The following is a 21,452-nucleotide window of genomic DNA, read 5'->3' as shown; positions in this document are numbered from 1 at the left end:
ATTATTGAAGAAGGAAGAAGTGTGCTATGCTGTTCTCAGCTTGATGAGTAGAGGCAACTTGAGGCTGTACACAAGCAGTTGAGATATGTTGTGGGTGTATGGATTTCTATGGTAAATGGGTTATACTTGTATAGCGCTTTTCTACTTTCAAGGTACTCAAAGTGCTTTGACATCATTTCCACAATCACCCACTCACACAAACAGATGGCGGGATCTGCCATGCAAGGCCCTAACCACGTGAGGTGTCTTGCTCAAGGACAACACGGACCTGACTAGGATGGTGGAAGCTTGGGATCGAACCAGGAACCCTCAAGTCGTTGTTTCAAACTAGCCATCTCAACATTATTTAGTTCAGGACATATTTTGGGGATGAATGAGCGGTCCCGGATACTAATACTTTCCCAAACAAATGTACCTTCTCTTTATATTTACAGCATTTACCTCACATTAATGTCATTTTCCTTGGTATTATTTTACGTTAATCATCCGATTCCATTTTATTGGCCAATTATGTGACTCCAACCGTGGTTATGCAAATGCAGAAATCATGAGTAATGAATGTAAAAAATACAAAAAATGAGTAATTATTGATTATGCATATTAGCGGTATGGCTGCACGATTGAAAAAAAACACATTCGAAATTTTTGTCTATAGAATTCCAATTACCATTCAATTTGCAATTATTATGCAAATGCAGAAATCATGAGTAATGAATGTAAAAGATATTTAAAAAAAGTAACTATTGATTAGGCATATTAGCGGTATGGCTGCGCAATTGAGAAAAAACATAATTGAAATTTTTGTCTACAAAATTGCAATTACGATTTAATTTGCAATTCTTAAATCGTATACATAAACATGCATACAATTGGGAGAATAGTAATTGAAGGAAGACATGTCATTTTAAAAATGTCAATAAACATAGGGGGAGGGTCAAATGCAGAGGGTAATTTCACCAGACCAAGTGTGTGTGTAACTATTAGTGGTAATTTAACTTTAACATATTGTAATCTCAAGGTGCCCCACATTAAAACCCATCAATCCATCCATCAATTTTCTACCACTTGTCCCTCTCAGGGTCGCTCGGGCAGAGAGCGGCGTACACCCTGGAAAACAATATGTAATAATTTACATAAAATATTTGGCTTTGTGCAGACAGACTCAGAGCTACTGTGTACAGAATGCCCTTCAACTGAATAAATAATCGATAAAAACTAAACAGTGTTTATCATGTAATGTAATCATAATATATATTATAAATGCAAGCATTTATTTAAAGGGATAAACAATTTTATTTATCATTACTGTAGAACTGTACTGTAATTGGAAGGTAAATCACTGTTATCCTAAATAAACAAACAAAAAATACAATGGACTCATTTCTGTCAGCAAAAAATTTACCTAAATAGATATTGCACCTCCTATAGTGCATTTTTTCCCAGTTGAAAAAATTAGGTTGGACGTTGTCTTTTTGTATATTGCTATTAAGTGTGCACAGCATTTTCGCTCATTCGTTCGTGTTAATGGGCTCATACCGCCCATCTGATTTGAAGCTGAAATAATCCCACAACGGGACATTTGGCTTTATAATCATTTTCTTTACTTCCCAATTTGTGTTAATTTGCAGCACTTCTCACTGACGAGTCGCGAGGGTCTCTTTATTGTGAGTATGTTGGCGACAGTGCCCCACTCTCGTCTCTGCCGAGACAAAGAATGTGAATGAGTGAAAAGAGGGGTCACTCCGTTCAGTTAGTTCTACAGGTACAGGGAAACTGCACTTTTATGGAATTTTGCCTATCGTTCACAATCATTATTAAAGACATGACGACTAATAGATTTTTTAATGCATTCTAAATATTAAACAAACGTAAATAAAAGTCTGCTTACAGCGCAGTCAATGGGAGCTCCACTATTTAACCAATAAATCCAATAAATACCAATTCCAAAAGCGCCAACAATATTCCATTTACATTTCATGACTTCAATATTAACCAAGTATTGGTGATATTGTTCTTACAAACACTAACGCAGACAAACTATTTATAGCGGCGCAGTGATCACTTCTGTGTCCCAATGTTTACATCATTGAGTGGTCTGCTGCTTCCTCGCTTCCTTGCTCATTGTAAGTTTGTTATAGATCACAAATCCTGCATCTCACCTGCAAGTCTGAGTAGGTATTCCGACAAGTTGGTACACTTTGACAGCCATGTTGGACCCGAAACTGGCAAGGACAACACAAAAAGACGCTTGGTCCCTCCACCCCTTTTCTTTGTGAGAATTATGAGACATTCTTCACTGAAATGGGAATATATGAACATCCCAGCAGTCGGCTTTCAAATGACAGCAGACCTTGCACTCTAAGTGATATTATATAATGTTTGTTGGAACTCATGAAGTCTGCAGGGAGTAATACTCAGTGATGAAGAAAAAAAAAAGTGAACGTGATGCGTTTTTGAAATTAATGTGCCGCTTATGCTTTAAATTATCAAAATACGTAAATATTTATTATTATTATTAATGTACCCGTTACTAATATATATACTTACATCATGTATATAAAACCTCAATGGTGTTTGGATGTCTTTTTAAGGACTTTATAGTCAGAATTGAACGGCTCCTATATGATCCATTGTAAGTGGACTTTTGATTGCATTCATTTAATATTTAGAATGCAAATCTTTTTTTTTAATTCATAATTTCCTAATGATTGTGTACGATTGGAAACATTTCTAAAACAAGTGCAGTTCCCCTTTAAATAAACATAAAGTAAGAGGTCTTTCTTCATGTTTGAAGCGAGAGACAAAAAACGCAAGGCTCAACAATTCTGATTGGCGAACATGACTGTCAATCAAAAGCCGGTGACGGTGGACAAAAAAACACCTCAACCTCTGGCGGTTATTTACCGCACTAAAGAAAACCTTGATGTTGATTTGATTTTGATTAGTCGTGCAGCCCTAACTAGCGCTGTGCCACATAAAAAGTAGCAACTATGGTGAGATTCCAAAACATCAAGTAAACGTGGGCTTTTTTCACACATTCACTCCGTGCGTTTCAGCATCACAAGCTCCGAAATTTACATTAACGATGCGTGGCCCAATAATCAAAATTTGATTTAATTGTCCAGCTATTCCAGTAGTGACATAATGTTTTATGCAATATAAATATTGTGCTTCATCTAGCAGCAAAAAACGGGGGATTTAACAAACATCTTTGTTATGTCTTTCTAATGCTGCAGGTTAGAGGAGCATCCACATTTGCATTTCAAAATATGGGAAATCTCCAGGGAAAATTTATAAAAATATGGTATTTTTCTACATCACAATAACTCGCTAGCTACTCAGTTTTATAATAGTTTGTGGATTTGTTACTGAAAGATTGAAAACATTAAACAAATTTAAATTCATGTCTCTTTCGCATTGTTAAAAGTGAAATATTTTTTAAGCTGGCTGACATAATTTCTTCCTAGGTGTCACAGAAAGGATGATAATGCTGCCTTTTCTTCTTTATTTATATAATAGGTCAGCTATTCGTCAATATTTTTACATAAAGTTTGGATTTTTGTCAGAGATATGTCGCCTTAAAATGTATCCATTTCTATGGCATTATTTGATTTAATCATGGAACATGAATATCTGTGTGCTCCTTTAATGAGCCCACGCACCTTTTCCTGGGGACGGACACTTGTCGATATGTCTCACTGCAGTAGTAAAAAACAAACAAAATGAATCTAGTAAGACGTGGTGAGTATATGAAAAAAACTGGATTTCCTGTCGAAAATGGAAGTTTAAATAGTTAGCTGTTCTATGGACTAGTGCTTTGGTGCGGCGGAAAAGCTTGTGTGTGTAAATGACCCTGAGAGCTATGCTGGCAGGGGGCTTGTACCCCCCCTTGGTAGCTCTTAGCAAGCCAGACAGGTCAAAGGCGAGAGACCAGAAAAAAACAAGTCCACTTAGCTAGCCTGGCAGCAGGGGCTGGTAGGCTGAGTTCAGGGCGTGTCTGCTGTCACAGCATTGGAATTGGCCCGTCTCAGCCGCCCCCTTAAGCAGACGAGCACATCGCCAAAGGTCACGGGGCAAAAGACCTAGATAGTTGGTCACTGCAGGGCAACTCACAAACAACGCCAACTGTCACACACTTGTGTTCCGTTGGAACCCGTAGTTGTGAGTCCAGAGGTGAAAGTTTGTCTTGGGCAAGCATGCTTTCACAAGATTCTGCCCCGGCGCTTTCCGTTATGAGCATCTCTTATTTTCATATATTCAAATATTATGCCTCCACGACTGGCAACTCGGGAGCGCTCTGTTCTCAAAAGCGCTGTCATTGCTCGGCAATGCCCACATGTATGGCAGGCTGGTCAACATCCTGCAACTGCCACATATACATCCATTGCATGCTAGAATGTGCGTTCCCTTAGCATTGCATCTGAGATGGACTGTGCCTCACCTCGCAAATCAGCCCTCATTGCTGCAGAACTACTTCGCCTCAACAACTCCATCACTGCCCTTAGTGACACCTGGCTGACCGGCATTGGCTCTGTCCAGGAAAAAAACTACACTTTATTCCGGGATTGTTTCCCAGATGGCGAAAGACCAATGCATGGAGTTGGCTTTGCAATTCAAAACAAGCTATTCCTCTCAGTGGAAAAACATGTGCCTATCTCCCCATGCCTCTCCTCACTGCACCTTCACAGAAACTGTGGCCCTGTCACAATCAGCCACTTATGCCCCTCCATTGACCTCTGACCTGGATTTACAGGAAACTTTCTACAATCAACTGAGCTCCATCATTCAAAAGACCCCACATTGTTACTGTTAGTATAAAGGGAGTTCCAACCTGTGGCTTGTGTGCCCGAGTGGGTGTGAACTCTGTATCCCCTCTTCCTTCTTTCAGGGCTCAAATTCTTCCAAAGTCGTCTGGTGTCACCCTCGTTTAAACGCTGGCACCAACTTAACCATGTGCTGGTGAAGCGTGAGCACTTAAAGGATGTAACCCATTGCCGATCACTGCATTCAGCAGACTGTGACACTGATCATCCTCTTGTGCGCTGCAAACTAAGGTTGAGCCCAAAAAAGTTCATCACGCCAGGCCCAAGCTACCTATACTGCACTGCAGCATGCATTCAAAGAAGTGATTGTGTCTGGCTATGCCGCCTCATCACTGCTTGCAGATAACACTGACCCATCCCTCTCACCTGCGGACATCACATCACCTCTGCCTGGCAGCACTTCCACTCTATATTACCACCAAAGCTGCATTATCCACCTTTGGAAAGCTATCCAAGTGAAAGCCAGACTGATTAAAGGCTCATGCCAATCTGCTACTCCCAGCAATTGCCTCAAAACGCTCAGCCAGACTCGCTCAAATAAGGCAGTATGGAGGTAGACATGTTGCAATGTCCAAAAGGCCACTCATACTGCCATGCAAGAATACTGGAACACGTTATGTGACCGTATCGAGTCATGTGCATCCAGTAGCAACATAAGAGGTGTCTTTTTCGTAGGCCTGAAAGAAGATTTAGGCCCAGTCCCCAAGTAGTACTTTCCCCTCTGCTCCCTAGATGGTGAATCCCTGACTGATCTGGAATCTCATCTGACACGTTGGGTCGAACATTTTAGCATTCTCTATGGCCAGCCCGTCACAGCCAACACACTGGCAATAGCGGCTGCTGATCCTGAGCCTCTCCCTGTGACTGACCTGGATGCTGACATTACCATTAAGGATGTCAAATCTGCCATACACACCCTTAAAAACAACAAGTCTATCAGCGATGACAGTCTCCATTTTGAGGTTTTTAAAGCAGGTGGGGATGTGCTCGTCTCTGTTTAACACCAACTCTTTGTGTCTTACTGGAACAATAGATATCTCCCAGATGTCTTTCGAGATGCTAACATCATCACGATCTATGAAAACAAAGGGGACCGTGCAGACTATAACAACTACAGAGGAATTTCTCTGCTCAGTGTTGCCGGAAAGATATTTGCTGGAACTGATCTACCACGACTATAAGTCCTTACAGACCATATCCTCCCTGAAAGCCAATGTGGGTTTTGAAGCGGTCGCTCCACAGTAATCATGAAGTTCTGTGTTTGGCAACAACAGGAAAAGTGCATTGAACAACAAAAACCTCTGTTTCTGGTGTTTGTGGACTTGACTAAGGCATTTGACTATGTCAGTCAATCTGGAATCGTCTTTGTTCTGCAAAGACTTGGCTGCCTCCCTAAACTGCTGAAAATGATTACTGAATTTCATAATGGCATTAAGGAAATAGTAAAGTTAAAAGGCACTCGCTTTGACAAATTGTAGATGAGATGTGAGGTGAAGTAGGGTTGTGTTCTTGCTCCTACCCTCTTTGGAATATTTTTCTCTGCCCTACTACATCGCACTTTCCCCAATGACTCTGGCATCCTCATACATACCCGGAGCTCAGGAAAACATTTCCATCTATCCAGACTGTGGGCTAAGACCAAAGTACATCATGTAATAGTGCGTGAACTGCTTTATGGTGATGATGCTGCCTTTGCCACCCACTCAGAGGCTGAACTACCCCTGCTCTGCACATCTTTTGACTCTGGATGTCAAGAGTTTGGCCTGCAGATTGGCTTAAAAAAAGACAGTTGTCCTTGTCCAAAATGCAACCTGTAGCCCTGCTATCTCCATCGCCAACACACCTATCTGTGGTGGACAAAATCACCTACCTGGGATCCACCATCTCCAACACCAACAACCTTGATGCAGAACTTGACATACGCATTATCAATTTTTAGCAAATTGAGAAAGCGTGTCTGGCACAACAAGGACAATTTTTTGCACCTCGAGGTACATGTATACCACACATGCGTACTTAGTACCCTACTATTAGCATCTGAGTCATGGACAACATACCGCAGGAATGAACAACGCCTCAATACATTTCACTTCCGCTGCCTTTGTTCCATACTGGTCGTTTGTTGAAAGGACCATGTCACCAACTTAAACAAGTTGAAAATCTTATTCAGGTGTTACCATTTAGTGGTCAATTGTACGGAATATGCACTGTACTGTACAATCTACTAATGAAAGTTTCAATCAATCAATCAATCAATCAATCAAAGATGAGCACATTCATCGTATGGATGACGCTTGCCTCCCCAAACTCGTATTGTATGGCGAACTAGCCAAAGCTCTGTGCAAACAGGGACATTCTCACTTACGTTTTAAAGACGTAATCAAGAGGGACCTGAAATATTTCTCCATCAATGTTGACAACTGGGAGGCTCTTTCAAGTGAAAGATCCAACTGGCGTGCAGCAATCAACAAGGGCTGCAGAGTTTCTCAAGAGGCATAAGAGACACTAGTGATTTAGGGCTATATAAGTAAACATTGATTGATAAGAGTCATTCTTGGAAGAGAGACGCTTAAAACAGGAAGCAGTTTGTCCCATGCGACAGGAAGTAGTACATAGTTAAGCAGAAGAGATATACTGTGTACAAATGACCAACATTGCATGGTGGGGTAGAGCGTGGCTGTGTGAGCGCTGAACAATGATTATTATCATTATATTATCTTTATTACTCTTATCCTTTCCTAATTATTTTTTTGATATACTAGAGACCGGTATTATATGTGTATATTTTGAAATGTAATGTTTTATTTTTTAAAATTTGTAATAAACTTGCTAAAATTTCTATTAAAAACAAAAACTTTTTTCCATTGTCATTATGGTGTAATGTGTGTAGAATTACCATGAATTACTTCCGTTTTAGTATAGAGCTGTAACATAACAAAATGTGGATGCCCTGTAAATTTTGGTTGATACTACAAATTTGGGTATGGATCCAATACCAAGTAGTTATAGGGTCATACATTGTTCATAATTCAAGCACTTCTGTCTCAAGGGACGTATTTCCAGAATTTATAAACAACAACAATAAAAGACAAAAGATTTTGTGATAATAAAATTAGCAATGCAATCATTGTTGTATCGACTATATATATGGCATTTGTACTTTGTATCATAAAAGGGCTCGGATTTAACCACGGCAACCGCAGCAACTGTCGCATCAGCCCTCGTTATTTTCCGTCATGCCCCTAAAAAATTGACCAACATCGGCAGCATGAACATGCCGTTAGTCTTGTTACCGCCCTTGACTTTTTACTTGTTAATGGACTAAGGATGTAACAGTAAACGGTACAATGATAATTAGGGATAACATTTCAGACAATTAGTAACACAGTCTAATTTATTGATTACCGAAAAAATGCATTTATTAATGCATTTTAGGCAACACAAAGTCAGGCACATGTACACTAGCGTCGTTTGTGTGGATAATCATGGCGGACCAACGACACAGACTTTACTCCGGAGATTTCCCCTCGGAGGAAACGGAGCCAAGCGCTTAGTTTAACGTCATATTTCCTTTTCTTCCCGCCGTGCGCTTAAGAACGCACTGCTGTGTTTATATGGAGACAAGTGTGGACAATATTGGAGACAGACGCACTTGTCCCCACACTAAAAATATACAACGAAGGAGAAAACTATTTGATGTTGCTTTTATTTTCTCAAGACAGCGTTCATCAGCTGCTGTGACTGAGAGTGAATGACGTGAAGAAACATGCAGCAGGTAATGTGTCGTCAAATGTTGTCACAACTAGTTTATAAAGTATTTAGTTTGTTCACTCGTCCTTTATTTAAGTGCAAACTACATCAGTGTTCAACTAACATCAATACTATCTAAAAGGTTTTGTGATCTATTCGAATTGAACGCAGGCTGTGAAGATTGTGTATTTGATGTGAGAGGGATCACTCTTTATTTTTGTTGGCCAAACTGTTGTACTGATAGGAGGCGTTGGAGAAGAACAAAGCCTTTTTGTTTGACTACCTTGTGTTTTATTCTCACATCAAAAAGTAAACACAAGGTTTTATTTTTACGTTACTCGTGTTTTTTTCATGTCACAAAGGTATTATTTCAAAAACCATCCATGTGACATAGCACGTTGTTAATGTGTTATTGTGTGTAGTTAACTCTTATACAACATATTTCTGCTCAGACTCTTTATGGATCGGTCCCGATACAACATCTACATGTACATATAAGGTACATAACTTAAATAAATAATTTAAAAAAACTCCCATTATCAAAATGTAAACATGGAGATAAAGGCATCATGTAAGGACAAAAAGCTGAAAAGTTGAAAAATAATTAAAAAAAAAAACTAATATTTGTTTTTGGGTATATATATATAATGTTTATCTTAAGTCTTTTTATCAGATATTACAAATGACAACCCCATCACTGCTTTAACTAACAATCGGTAATTATGATTTCAATATTGATACCAATAATCTTAATCAATACTTTGGTTGTAATTTGCAGCCCTAGATCTCATACATGAACACTATTTTTATCTATATGGACAAAAAGTGCAGTTACCTCTTATGGCCATCAGGCGCCATCTTTCAACATTCTTTTATATGTATAGAATATATATATATATATATACACATACATACATGTGTGTGTGTATAAACATGTAAATATATATATATATATATATATATATATATAAATATATATATATATATATATATATATATATAAATATATATATATATATATATATATATATATATATATATATATATATATAAAAATCGCTCCGGAGTTTACGTCGCACCGGCCGAAAATTCATAATAAAGAAGGAAAAAAATATACATACGTCGTACTGGAGTATAAGTCGCATTTTTGGGGGAAATTTATTTGATAAAATCCAACACCAAGAATATACATTTGAAAGTAAATTTAAAATAAATAAAGAATAGTGAAAAACTGGCTGAACAAGTGTACGTTATATGACGCATAAATAACCAACCGAAAAGGCGCCTGGTATGATAACGTAACATATTATGGTAAGAGTCATTCAAATAACTATAACATATAGAACATGCTATACGTTTACCAAACAATCTGTCACTCCTAATCAATAAATCCCATGAAATCTTCTTCCTCGATGTCGCTTCTAAACAGAGGTGGGTAGTAACGCGCTACATTTACTCCGTTACATTTACTTGAGTAACTTTTGGGATAAATTGTACTTCTACGAGTAGTTTTTATGCAACATACTTTTACTTGAATATATTTATAGAGAAGAAACGCTACTTTTACTCTGCTCTATTTATCTACATTCAGCTCGCTACTCGCTACTTTTGTTTATCGATCTGTTAATGTTTGTTTTGGTTTATGACAGAGCTTCAACGTAGGATACGCATGCCTGCGTTTCACCAATCACATACAGTCACTGGTGACGCTGGACCAATCAAACAGAGCCAGGCGGTTACGTGACCCGACTTAAACAAGTTGAAAAACTTATTCGGATGTTAACATTTAGTGGTCAATTGTACGGAATATCTACTGTATTGTGCAATCTACTAATAAAAGTTTCAATCAATCAATCAAAAGTGTAAAGGAAAAAAGACACTTTTTACTTCAACCGTACTTCCCGTCAAAAGCCTAAAGACTGATTGCACAGTTCCTGTCTTCACAATAAAAGTGCCGCTCCATTGCGCCTGCGCTAACAAAATAAGAGTCTCTGAAAGCCAGCGCAAACAAGCTAGAGAGCTACGGAGTTTGCCGACAATGTATTTCTTGTAAAGTGTATAAAAACGAATATGGAAGCTGGACAAATAAAATGCCAAAAAAAAAAAAAGACTTTAATGTGGTATTGGACAGAAAAGAGAAACTTTTTTTCTCCTCCATTTGAAAACGTGGACGTCTGATTCCAATCATTGCAAGTCATCAGAATCAGGTAATACACCAACTTATATTCTTGTCTTCTTGAAAGATAGGAATCTATGTGTTAAACATGCATGTATATTCATTAAAACAACTTTGAACATGTCAACAAAAACGGCAAAATAAATAAATATAAATTATATAATGTATATATAAATTATATGATATTTGTGTGTATATATGATATGTGTGTATGTATGTGTATGTATATATGAGGTAGAGCACCTCGACTTGGTCATTTATTAAGTAATTGATAAACGTTGAAAAACTTATTGGGGTGTTACCATTTAGTGGTCAATTGTACGGAATATGTACTGTACAGTGCAATCTACTAATACAAGTTTCAATCAATCAATCAATCAATGCCTACTGAGCCTATGGTGCTGTTAAGTTATTGTGGCTCAATGTGCCTTAATTTTTTTTATTTTAATGTACTATTATTTAATATATATTATTGTTTTAGTTTCTTAAGAGATATTCCTGGCTCTGAATTTGCTCATTGTACATTATTTGTTGCCGTAATCAGGTTACTCATCAGTTACTCAGTACTTGAGTAGTTTTTTCACAACATACTTTTTACTTTTACTCAAGTAAATATTTGAGTGACTACTCCTTACTTTTACTTGAGTAATAAATCTCTAAAGTAACAGTACTCTTACTTGAGTACAATTTCTGGCTACTCTACCCACCTCTGCTTCTAAACAACTCTGCCAACTCCAAAGGTATGGGCTGCGTCCTCTTGTCGTTTTCTGCTGCATATTTCACTACGTCCAGCATGTAATCTGCAGTACATGATTTCCTTTTCGGTGCCATTTTTGTTTAGCCCCTCTCAGTTTTTATAAGTCACCGCCAACGATGAAATGATCCATTTTAATAGCTACAGCAGTAGCATATAGCAGTTACCATTCCATGACCCACAATGCACTTCTGCCATGACCCTCCCCGTGTATGTGACGATTGCTTACATTTCCCTCGTCTCTTCCGCGAATGAAATAAATAATATTATTTGATATTTTAAGGTAATGTGTTAATAATTTCACTCCTAAGTCGCTCCGGAGTATATGTCTCACCCTTGGCCAAACTATGAAAAAAACTGTGACTTATAGTCCTAAACATATGGTTTATATATATATATATATCTATCATATGTATATATATATATATATAAACACAGTTTAATATAATTATTCAACCCCCACACAATTTTGGTGTTTTAGCAAGTTGGACATTTATTCCGTATTTTGTTTATAGTCATATCAAATAAAGATGTGTCAAATAGACAAATGCAACTTAAATTGTAACACTGTATTTTACAAAATACCAAAAAAGGACATTTTTCTTAATATCTCATTGACAAAATTATTCAACCCCCTAGTTACATGAATCTTTAGTACTTAATAGAACACCCTTTGGCAGTAATTACATCCTTCAAACGTGATACATAACCGGACACAAGCTTCTTGCAACGATCTACAGGTATTTTAGCCCATTCCTATTGGACAAAGGCCTCCAGTTCATTCATATTCTTGGGCTTGCGTACTGCAACTGCCTTCTTCAAGTCCCACCACAGGTTTTCTATAGGATTTAGGTCTGGCGACTGTGAAGGCCACTCCAGGGTCTTCCAGCCCTTCTTCTACAACCACTCTGATGTTGATTTGGAGGTATGTTTGAGATCGTTGTCCTGTTGGAAGGTCCAACCTCTCCCAAGCCTCAGCTTCGTCACTGATTTCATGACATTTGCAGCTAATATATCCAGGTAGGAAATAGAATTCATAATGCCTTGAAAGAGCTGGAGATTCCCGGTACCTGAAGCAGAGAAACAGCCCCAGAGCATGATTGACCCCCCACCATGCTTAACAGTAGACAAGGAGTTCTTCTCTTTGTAAGCTTCATTTTTTCTCCTCCAGACATAACATTGATTCATAGGCTCAAAGAGTTCCACTTTTGTCTCATCACTCCATAGAACAGTTTCCCAAAACCTTTGGGGTTTGTCCAGATGATTTTTGGCATACTGGAGTATATTTTACTTGTGCCTGGTAGTCAGAAGTGGGGTGCGCCTGGGAGTTCTGGCACGGAGGCCTTTATCTCGTAGTGCTGTGTTCCTCCCTCTGCAATGTCCTGTGGTAGTTCCTCAGCTGTTACCCGGGGGGTTTTCACCACTGTACGCACACAGCATCCTCTTTCTACCACACCTAGGTAGTGTTTCCACTGTGCCTTTAGCTTTAAACTTGCGAATTATGCTCCCAACTGTGTCTCTTGGAATGTGTAATGTCTTTGCTATTTTCTTATATTCATATCCTTTCTTATGAGGAGAAATTACCTCCTCTCTTGATTTCTTTGACCACTCCCTGGACTTCACCATGTTGCAAATACACCATTGACCATCTACAAGAAGCTGAGCGTCACAGTCTTTTTCAATCAGTTTAATTGTTGGTCGTTATGGTTTTAATCACATCTACAGGTGTTTTCAACACCTGATTGAAAATACCTTATTCAAATTCTGTTCTTAAGAGTTATGATCTTCAAGGGGTTGAATAATTTTGTCAATGAAATATTAAGAGAAATGACACTGTTTGGTATGTTACAAAATATAATGTTGTAATTCAAGTGGCATTTGTTTATTTACACCTTATTTACACCTTAAAACTCATTTGTATACTCTAGCCTTTAAATAGACTCCCTTTTTAGACCAGTTGATCTGCCGTTTCTTTTCTTTTTCTTCTATGTCCCACTCTCCTTTGTGGAGGGAGTCCGGTCCGATCCGGTGGCCATGTACTGCTCGCCTGTGTATCGGCTGGGGACATCTCTGCGCTGCTGATCAGCCTCCGCTTGGGATGGTTTCCTGCTGGCTCCGCTGTGAACGGGACTCTCGCTGCTGTGTTGGATCCGCTTTGGACTGGACTCTCGCGACTGTGTTGGATCCATTATGGATTGATCTTTCACAGTATCATGTTCTCATATGTTCTCATAGTCATCAGTATCATCAGTATCACAGTATCATGTTCTCATAGTCATCATTGTCACCGACGTCCCACTGGGTCATTATTGTCACCGATGTCCCACTGGGTGTGAGTTTTCCTTGCCCTTATGTGGGCCTACCGAGGATGTCGTAGTGGTTTGTGCAGCCCTTTGAGACACTAGTGATTTAGGGCTATATAAGTAAACATTGATTGATTGATTGATATTTAATGCATCTTTATTTGATATGACTATAAACAAAATACGGAATAAATGTCCAACTTGCTAAAACACCAAAATTGTGTGGGGGTTGAATAATTTTGATCACAACTGTATATATATATATATATAAGTGGGAGAACTTGCACAATCGGTGGCTGACTAAATACTTTTTTGCCCCACTCCATATATATATATATATATATATGTATATAGAAATGTAAATATAAATATATATATGTAAAATATATATATATTTTATATATATGTAATATATATATATATATATATTTTACATATACATATACATATATATATATATATATATATATATATATATATATATATATATATATATATGCAGTGGGGCAAAAAAGTATTTAGTCAGCCACCGATTGTGCAAGTTCTCCCACTTAAAATGATGACAGAGGTCTGTAATTTTCATCATAGGTACATTTCAACTGTGAGAGACAGAATGTGAAAAACAAATCCAGGAATTCACATTGGAAGACTTTTAAAGAATTTATTTGTAAATTATGGTGGAAAATAAGTATTTGTTCACTTCAAACAAAGAAGATCTCTGGCTCTCACAGACCTGTAACTTCTTCTTTAAGAAGCTCTTCTGTCCTCCACTCGTTACCTGTATTAATGCAACCTGTTTGAACTCGTTATCTGTATAAAAGACACCTGTCCACAGCCTCAAGCAGTCAGACTGCAAACTCCACTATGTCCAAGACCAAAGAGCTGTCGAAGGACACCAGGAAAAGAAATGTAGACCTGCACCAGATTGGAAGAGTGAATCTACAAAAGGCAAGCAGCTTGGTGTGAAAAAATCAACTGTGGGAGTAATTATCAGAAAATGGAAGACATACAAAACCACTGATAATTTCCCTCGATCTGGGGCTCCATGCAAGATCTAATCCCGTGGGGTCAAAATGATCATGAGAACAGTGAGCAAAAATCCCAGAACCACACGGGGGGACCTGCTGAATGACCTGCAGAGAGCTGGGACCAAAGTAACAAAGGTTACCATCAGTAACACACTACGCGGACAGGGAATCAAATCCTGCAGTGCCAGACGTGTCCCCCTGCTTAAGCCAGTGCATATCCAGGCCTGTCTGAAGTTTGCCAGAGAGCACATGGATGATACAGCAGAGGATTAGGAGAATGTCATGTGGTCGGATGAAACCAAAATAGAACTTTTTGATATAAACTCAACTCGTCGTGTTTGGAGGAACAAGAATACTGAGTTGCATCCCGAGAACACCCTACCTACTGTGAAGCATGGGGGTGGAAACATCATGCTTTGGGGCTGTTTTTCTGCTAAGGGGACAGGAGGACTGATCCGTGTTAGGGAAAGAATGAATGGGGCCATGAATCGTAAGATTTTGAGCCAAAACCTCCTTCCATCAGTGAGAGCTTTGAAGATGAAACGAGGCTGGGTCTTCCAGCATGACAATGATCCCACACAAACTGCCCGGGCAACGAAGGAGTGGCTCCGTAAGAAGCATTTGAAAGTCCTGGAGTGGCCTAGCCATCTCCAGACCTCAACCCCATAGAAAATCTGTGGAGGGAGTTGAAAGTCTGTGTTGCTCTGCAATAGGCCCAAAACATCACTGCTCTCGAGAAGATCTGCATAGAGGAATGGGCCAAAATACCAGCTACTGTGTATGCAAACCTAGTAAAGACCTATAGTAATCGTTTGACCTCTGTTATTGCCAACAAAGGTTATATTACAAAGTACTGAGTTGAATTTTTGTAATTGACCAAATACTTATTTTCCACCATAATTTACAAATAAATTATTTAAAATTCCTACAATGTGAATTCCTGGATTTTTTTTTATCACATTCTGTCTCTCACAGTTAAAGTGTACCTATGATGAAAATTACAGACCTCTGTCATCATTTTAAGTGGGAGAACTTGCAAAATCGGTGGCTGACTAAATACTTCTTTGCCCCACTGTATACATACACATATATACATGTATACATGTATACATATATACATATATATATATATATATATATATGTATTAAAGAATGAAAATTGAGAATCAATTGGAGCAGGATTTAAAATGATGAACTGGAAATTATCAAACTCAAACGATGTCAAACTCTTTTTGAATACGTATCACTTTTTTAAGCCTTTCTACAAAAAAATGTAATATTCATACCACTGCTTTAGTGTACATGTCTACCTTGTCTCGCCTCTTCTTCCATCAGGTCAGTGTGCAAGGCCAGATATCTTTCTTCATCGCAGAGGGCCTCTATTCTGGCCTCCTCCTCTGACAGCTGGTAGGATGTGTTCCACGACCCACTGTCATACTCTGAAAGGTCATGTAAATGACCACGCCCATCATATCTGTTGGAAGATATGCAGGATTAGCGAGAAGACAAATACTTTTAGCCACTAAGAAGACCTACTTACCAGGGGAGGGTGGGATATAAAACCCCTAAACTTTTATATACAAAATTCTGTCGGCCTGAGCTTGTAATAACGAAAGTGTAATGTTTTCTCTCAGGGTTAAAAATACAATAATTACCTAATTAAATATTTGGCATATTCCCATCCAAGGCAAAAAAACAAAAAAAAACAGAACCCTACATTAAAGGAAACTCCCCTTACCTTACAGGGTTCCCCCTGTATACCTCATCAATATCTGCAAAGAGAATTACATTCACACAAACCCGAGTACATAAATACCTAGCCGCAAGAACGCAAATGGACGACATTTTCCTGGGTGCGTCCACGCCATCTCTCAGTTGGAGTTTCTTCACGGAGACAAAGAAATGGGGTGCCGAGGTTGGCATTCGGGGTTGCCGGGACCCCTTAACCTACCTTTCTGGGGGAAAGAACTGGGTTATGTGATAAAGACATACACACACACACATGAAACAACTTGGGCCAGGCAAGGTGATTCAAAAAGTCAACTGGGCGTGTGTGTGCACTAGGCCAGTGGTTCTCAAATGAGGGTACGCGTACCCCTGGGGTACTTGAAGGTATGCCAAGGGGTACGTGAGATTTATTTTAAATATTCTAAAAATACCAACAATTCAAAGATCCTTCATAAACATATTTATTGAATAATACTTCAACAAAATATGAATCATAAACTGTGAAAAGAAAGGCAACAATGCAATATTCACAGTGTTGACAGCTAAATTTTTTTGTGTACATGTTCCATGAAAATTGATGTTAAATATTTCTTTTTTTGTGAAGAAATGTTTTGAATTAAGTTGATAAATCCAGATGGATCTCTATTACAATCCCCAAAGAGGGAACTTTAAGTTGATGATTACTTCTATGTGCAGAAATCTTTAGTTATAATTAAATCACTTGTTTATTTTTCAACAAGTTTTGTTGTTATTTGTATATCTTTTTTTCCAAATAGTTCAAGAAAGATCACTACAAATGAGCAATATTATGCACTGTTATACAATTTAAAAAATCATAAACTGATGACATAGTGCTGTATTTTACTTCTTTATCTATTTTTTTCCAACCAAAAATGCTTTGCTCTGATTAGGGGGTACTTGATTTAAAATATTGTTCACAGGGGGTACATCACTGAAAAAAGGTTGAGAACCACTGCACTAGGCAACATACAATGGCTAACAATGATACAAGTCACCATGAATCACCTTTGTTGCAGCAACTCTGGCCTTGTAGGTAAAACAGGTGCTAGTGAAGACAGGAATTTTAGGCATAATTTAATTTGAACTGGACAGACCAAATAGAACAGTCACATATTTTCCCGCATTAAGCTGCGAAATATGCCGTAAGTTACCATTTCCAGAGGAAATACTTCTAGAATGCCAAATTCAAATTAGTTAGACGTTGACAATACTTATCAATTGTGTTTTTAGTGCAAATCGGTGATGTATTGAATAAAACGCATTAGTTTTAGTTAATCAACTGAAGACAATACTATTTGTCTGCTGGCTATGCAAATACTGGCCTTTTTCATATCAACACGTTACTCTGGAAATGACTTTCAAATGGCACAGATCATCCAAAAGCATGTCTACATGTGGAAATGCAACATTTGTCGTCAGTTTCAGGTGGCTTCGGGGCTTCTGTAAGACAAACTCCGAGCAGTTCCTTTAACTTTGAAACAGGCTAATAGGCAAGATAGATAGTTAGCATAGTGTTTCGGTTCAAGTGTTCAACCGACCTATCGATCATGATGCTCTTGTCCCCCATCCATGGAATAAGATGCTTTCCATGTTCGTGGTAAAGAGCCCTTTCGTCGTCTCGGAACACTTTGCAGGCGTAGCCGAACACCAAAAGATCGGCGTACTTCTCACTGTCATTAGCATCCTTAGCCGGCTGGCTGTTGGGCTCCTTCTTTTCCGTCCCGCGACGATACATCTCCAAATAGGTCATACAAATAACAAGTTGTAGTATGTAGCAAAATAGCACTTGTGAGTCTTAGATGGCCAAAAGCCTCACAACGTAATTAGATGCCGCTTTGATGTGTTTGTAAAAGCTTCTGACACACAATTCTACGGGTTGGAGTCGCCATGTTGAAAGTAAGTAAACGTACCATTGTGTCTGCTCGGCACTTGCGTCATAGTTATCGCTTGGAATAAATTCTAAATATACGCAATACACTGTTAATACGTATCGGAACGTATATTTAGAGGTAAATTGGGAATTTGGACTAGGTGGAAGTTTTATTAAATTCGTAGTTTTGGAGGGTAGTGAGTGTGGTGAATGTGCTTGTCCTAAATAGCGCATTCGGAAGTCAGTCCACTCTACTCTGAACTTCTGACTACAGCAGTGTTTTTCAACCACTGTGCCGCGGCACACTAGTTTACCGTGAGATATTGTTTGGTGTGCCGTGGGAGTTTATGTAATTTCACCTAATTGGGTTAAAAATATTTTTGGCAAACCAGTAATTATAATCCGCAAATGTGCCGTTGTTGAGTATCTTTGTTGTCTTGAGCTCGGCAGACTAACCATGTAATACTCTTCCATATCAGTAGGATAATTGCTTTGTAGATGTCGGGAACAGCGACAATGGTTTGCAGATAAAAAAGTATCCAATGCTTAAACCAGGGGTAGGGAACCTATGGCTCTAGAGCCAGATGTAGCTCTTTTGATAACTACGTCTGGCTCTCAAATAAATCTTAGTGTTAAAAAATAACCTTCAAATTATAGAATATTCTCATGCATTTTAATCCAACCATCCGTTTTCTATCGCACCTGTTTAAGATGTCGCATTAATGGTAAGAAGTATTATACTTATTATTGGTTAACTTTTAGAAAAACAATTTTATTAAAAAGAATAGGAAACTTACTATTCTTTAAAAATGCACGCATTTAGTTGTATTCAGTGTTAAAAAATATTATATGGCTCTCAGGGAAATACATTTTGAAATATTTGGCTTTCATGGCTCTCTCAGCCAAAAAGGTTCCCGACCCCTGGCTTAAACCAAAGGCGAGGACCGCTAAGAAAAGGCATTGAAGCCTAGGGATGGCTCTACAAAACTAAAACTGAACTGGCTGCAAAGTAAACAAAAACAGAATGCTGGACGATTGCAAAGCCTTACAGCGTGTAGAGCAGACGGCGTCCACAAAGTACATCCGTACATGACATGACAATCAACAACAAAATAGGAGCGTAAGACAAAAACTACAACACTACACACAGGAAAACATCCAAAAACTCAAAATAAGTCACAGCGTGATGTGACAGGTCGTGCCAGTACACCTACTTGAGAGAAGAGCTATTGTGATGCATGGTTGGTTATGTTTTGAATTCATACCAAACAATAACGACTTTTTACTGTCAATATCAGCTACTGAGTTTCATTTTTTCATGTGTTATGCTGGTGGTGGGCCTCAGAATTCTTTCAATGAAAAAAACCGTGCCTCGGCTCAGAAAAGGTTGAAAAACATTGGACTACAGCAGTGTTTTTCAACCTTTTCTGAGCCAAGGGACACTTTTTTCATTGAAAAAATTCCCGAGGCACACCACCAGCAGAAAACAATGAAACTCAGCAGCCAATATTGACGGTAAAAAGTCGTTCTCGCAATTGTTGGATATGAATTCAAATCATAACCAACCATGCATCACTATAGCTCTTCTCTCAATGTAGGTGTACTATTGTTGTTAGCATTTCACCAATCTCGCGCACTTTGCAAATTTGGATGTGATCTAACAGCAAAACAGTCTCCTAACACTGCGTAGATGGCATCAAGGCCTATTTATCCAAGCGTGAGGGTTGGGAAACTAAGGTGTTTGGCGAGGGAAGTGTGGATTCAGGCTGGGTGGCCTATTTCAAGTTCCAGGTAACCCTAAATTATTATATTTTATAAATAGTAAACCAAGTTGTGGTAGTAGTTTAGTCAGTAGTTTAGTCAGTAGTTTAGTCGTGGATGTACACTGTATAGTGATGAAGCCAATAAACCTTTGATTTGATTTGATTTGATTTGATTTGACTTTGATTTGACATTAAATTTTCAAAATGCGGTTGCGCATTTTGCAAATTGTGCCTTATTGTGCTTACAACACTATCACCACCTGTCACATCACACTGTGACTTATTTAGACTTTTTTGGTGTTTTCCTGTGTGTAGTCTGTAAGTTCTTGTCTTGCACTCCTATTTTGGTGTTGATTGTCATGTACAGATGTACTTTGTGGACGCCGTCTGCTCCACACGCTGTAAGTCTTTGCTGTCGTCCAACATTCTTTTCTTTCTTTTCTTTTCATAGTTTATTTCGAACATGAGCAAATTCCTATCAGTTTCATATCACCTTACATCGCATCATGTCCGAAAAGGAATAGGAAGAAGCAAAGCTTATTTAATCCTACCCCTTTCCCACGTCAGAGCGCCCACAAATACATACATTCATCTACTGACTCTCCTTACAGCAAAATGACATTCGTGAATGAGTAATACATCAGTCCTGCAACATGTAACTAAGTAAATCAGTCATTACCAACATACTGAGATGAAGAATATCTTATTTTCAATAAGGTTGAAAGTGTTTCTCATAGTTCTTCTTTGTTGTACTTTGTAAGCACTATTAATTTGAACATCCTCTTAAAATGGATCATATCAGTACAATGTTTAATTTCTTTACTTAATCCATTCCATAATTTAATTCCACATACTGATATGCTATAAGTTTTAAGTGTTGTACGTGCATACTAATGTTTTAAATTAGATTTTCCTCTAAGGTTATATTTCTCCTCTTTAGTTGAGAAGAATTGTTGTACATTCTTTGGTAGGAGGTTATAATTTGCTTTGATTGATTGATTGATTGATACTTTTATTAGTAGATTGCACAGTACAGTACATATTCCGTACAATTGACCACTAAATGGTAACACCCGAATAAGTTTTTCAACTTGTTTAAGTCGGGGTCCACGTTAATCAATTCATGGTACAAATATATACTATCAACATAATACAGTCATCACACAAGTTGATCATCATAGTATATACATTGAATTATTTACATTATTTACAATCCAGGGGGTGGGATGAGGAGCT

The 21,452-nt window shown here is 38.2% G+C and overlaps 1 protein-coding gene across 2 annotated transcripts in view; it reads right to left on the bottom strand.

Annotated features, from left to right (window-relative positions):
• The window catches only part of sfswap (splicing factor SWAP), a 123,742-nt gene extending 105,244 nt beyond the window's left edge, over positions 1-18,498 (bottom strand). For both annotated transcript variants that reach the window (XM_061876699.1, XM_061876700.1), the window contains exons 1-2: positions 18,122-18,498; positions 16,145-16,308 (exon numbers count right to left, since the gene is read on the bottom strand). In XM_061876699.1, coding sequence (XP_061732683.1) covers positions 16,145-16,308; positions 18,122-18,333 — 376 coding nt within the window. In that variant the 5' untranslated portion in view covers positions 18,334-18,498. The remainder of the gene's footprint in view (positions 1-16,144; positions 16,309-18,121) is intronic.
• Between the last annotated feature and the right edge of the window lie 2,954 nt (positions 18,499-21,452).

This window comes from Nerophis ophidion, linkage group LG17 (assembly GCF_033978795.1).
Source record: "Nerophis ophidion isolate RoL-2023_Sa linkage group LG17, RoL_Noph_v1.0, whole genome shotgun sequence".
In the NCBI taxonomy this organism is placed as follows: domain Eukaryota; kingdom Metazoa; phylum Chordata; class Actinopteri; order Syngnathiformes; family Syngnathidae; genus Nerophis; species Nerophis ophidion.
Note: the sequence above shows the minus strand (reverse complement) of the source record. Positions and strands in the feature narration are given on the sequence as shown.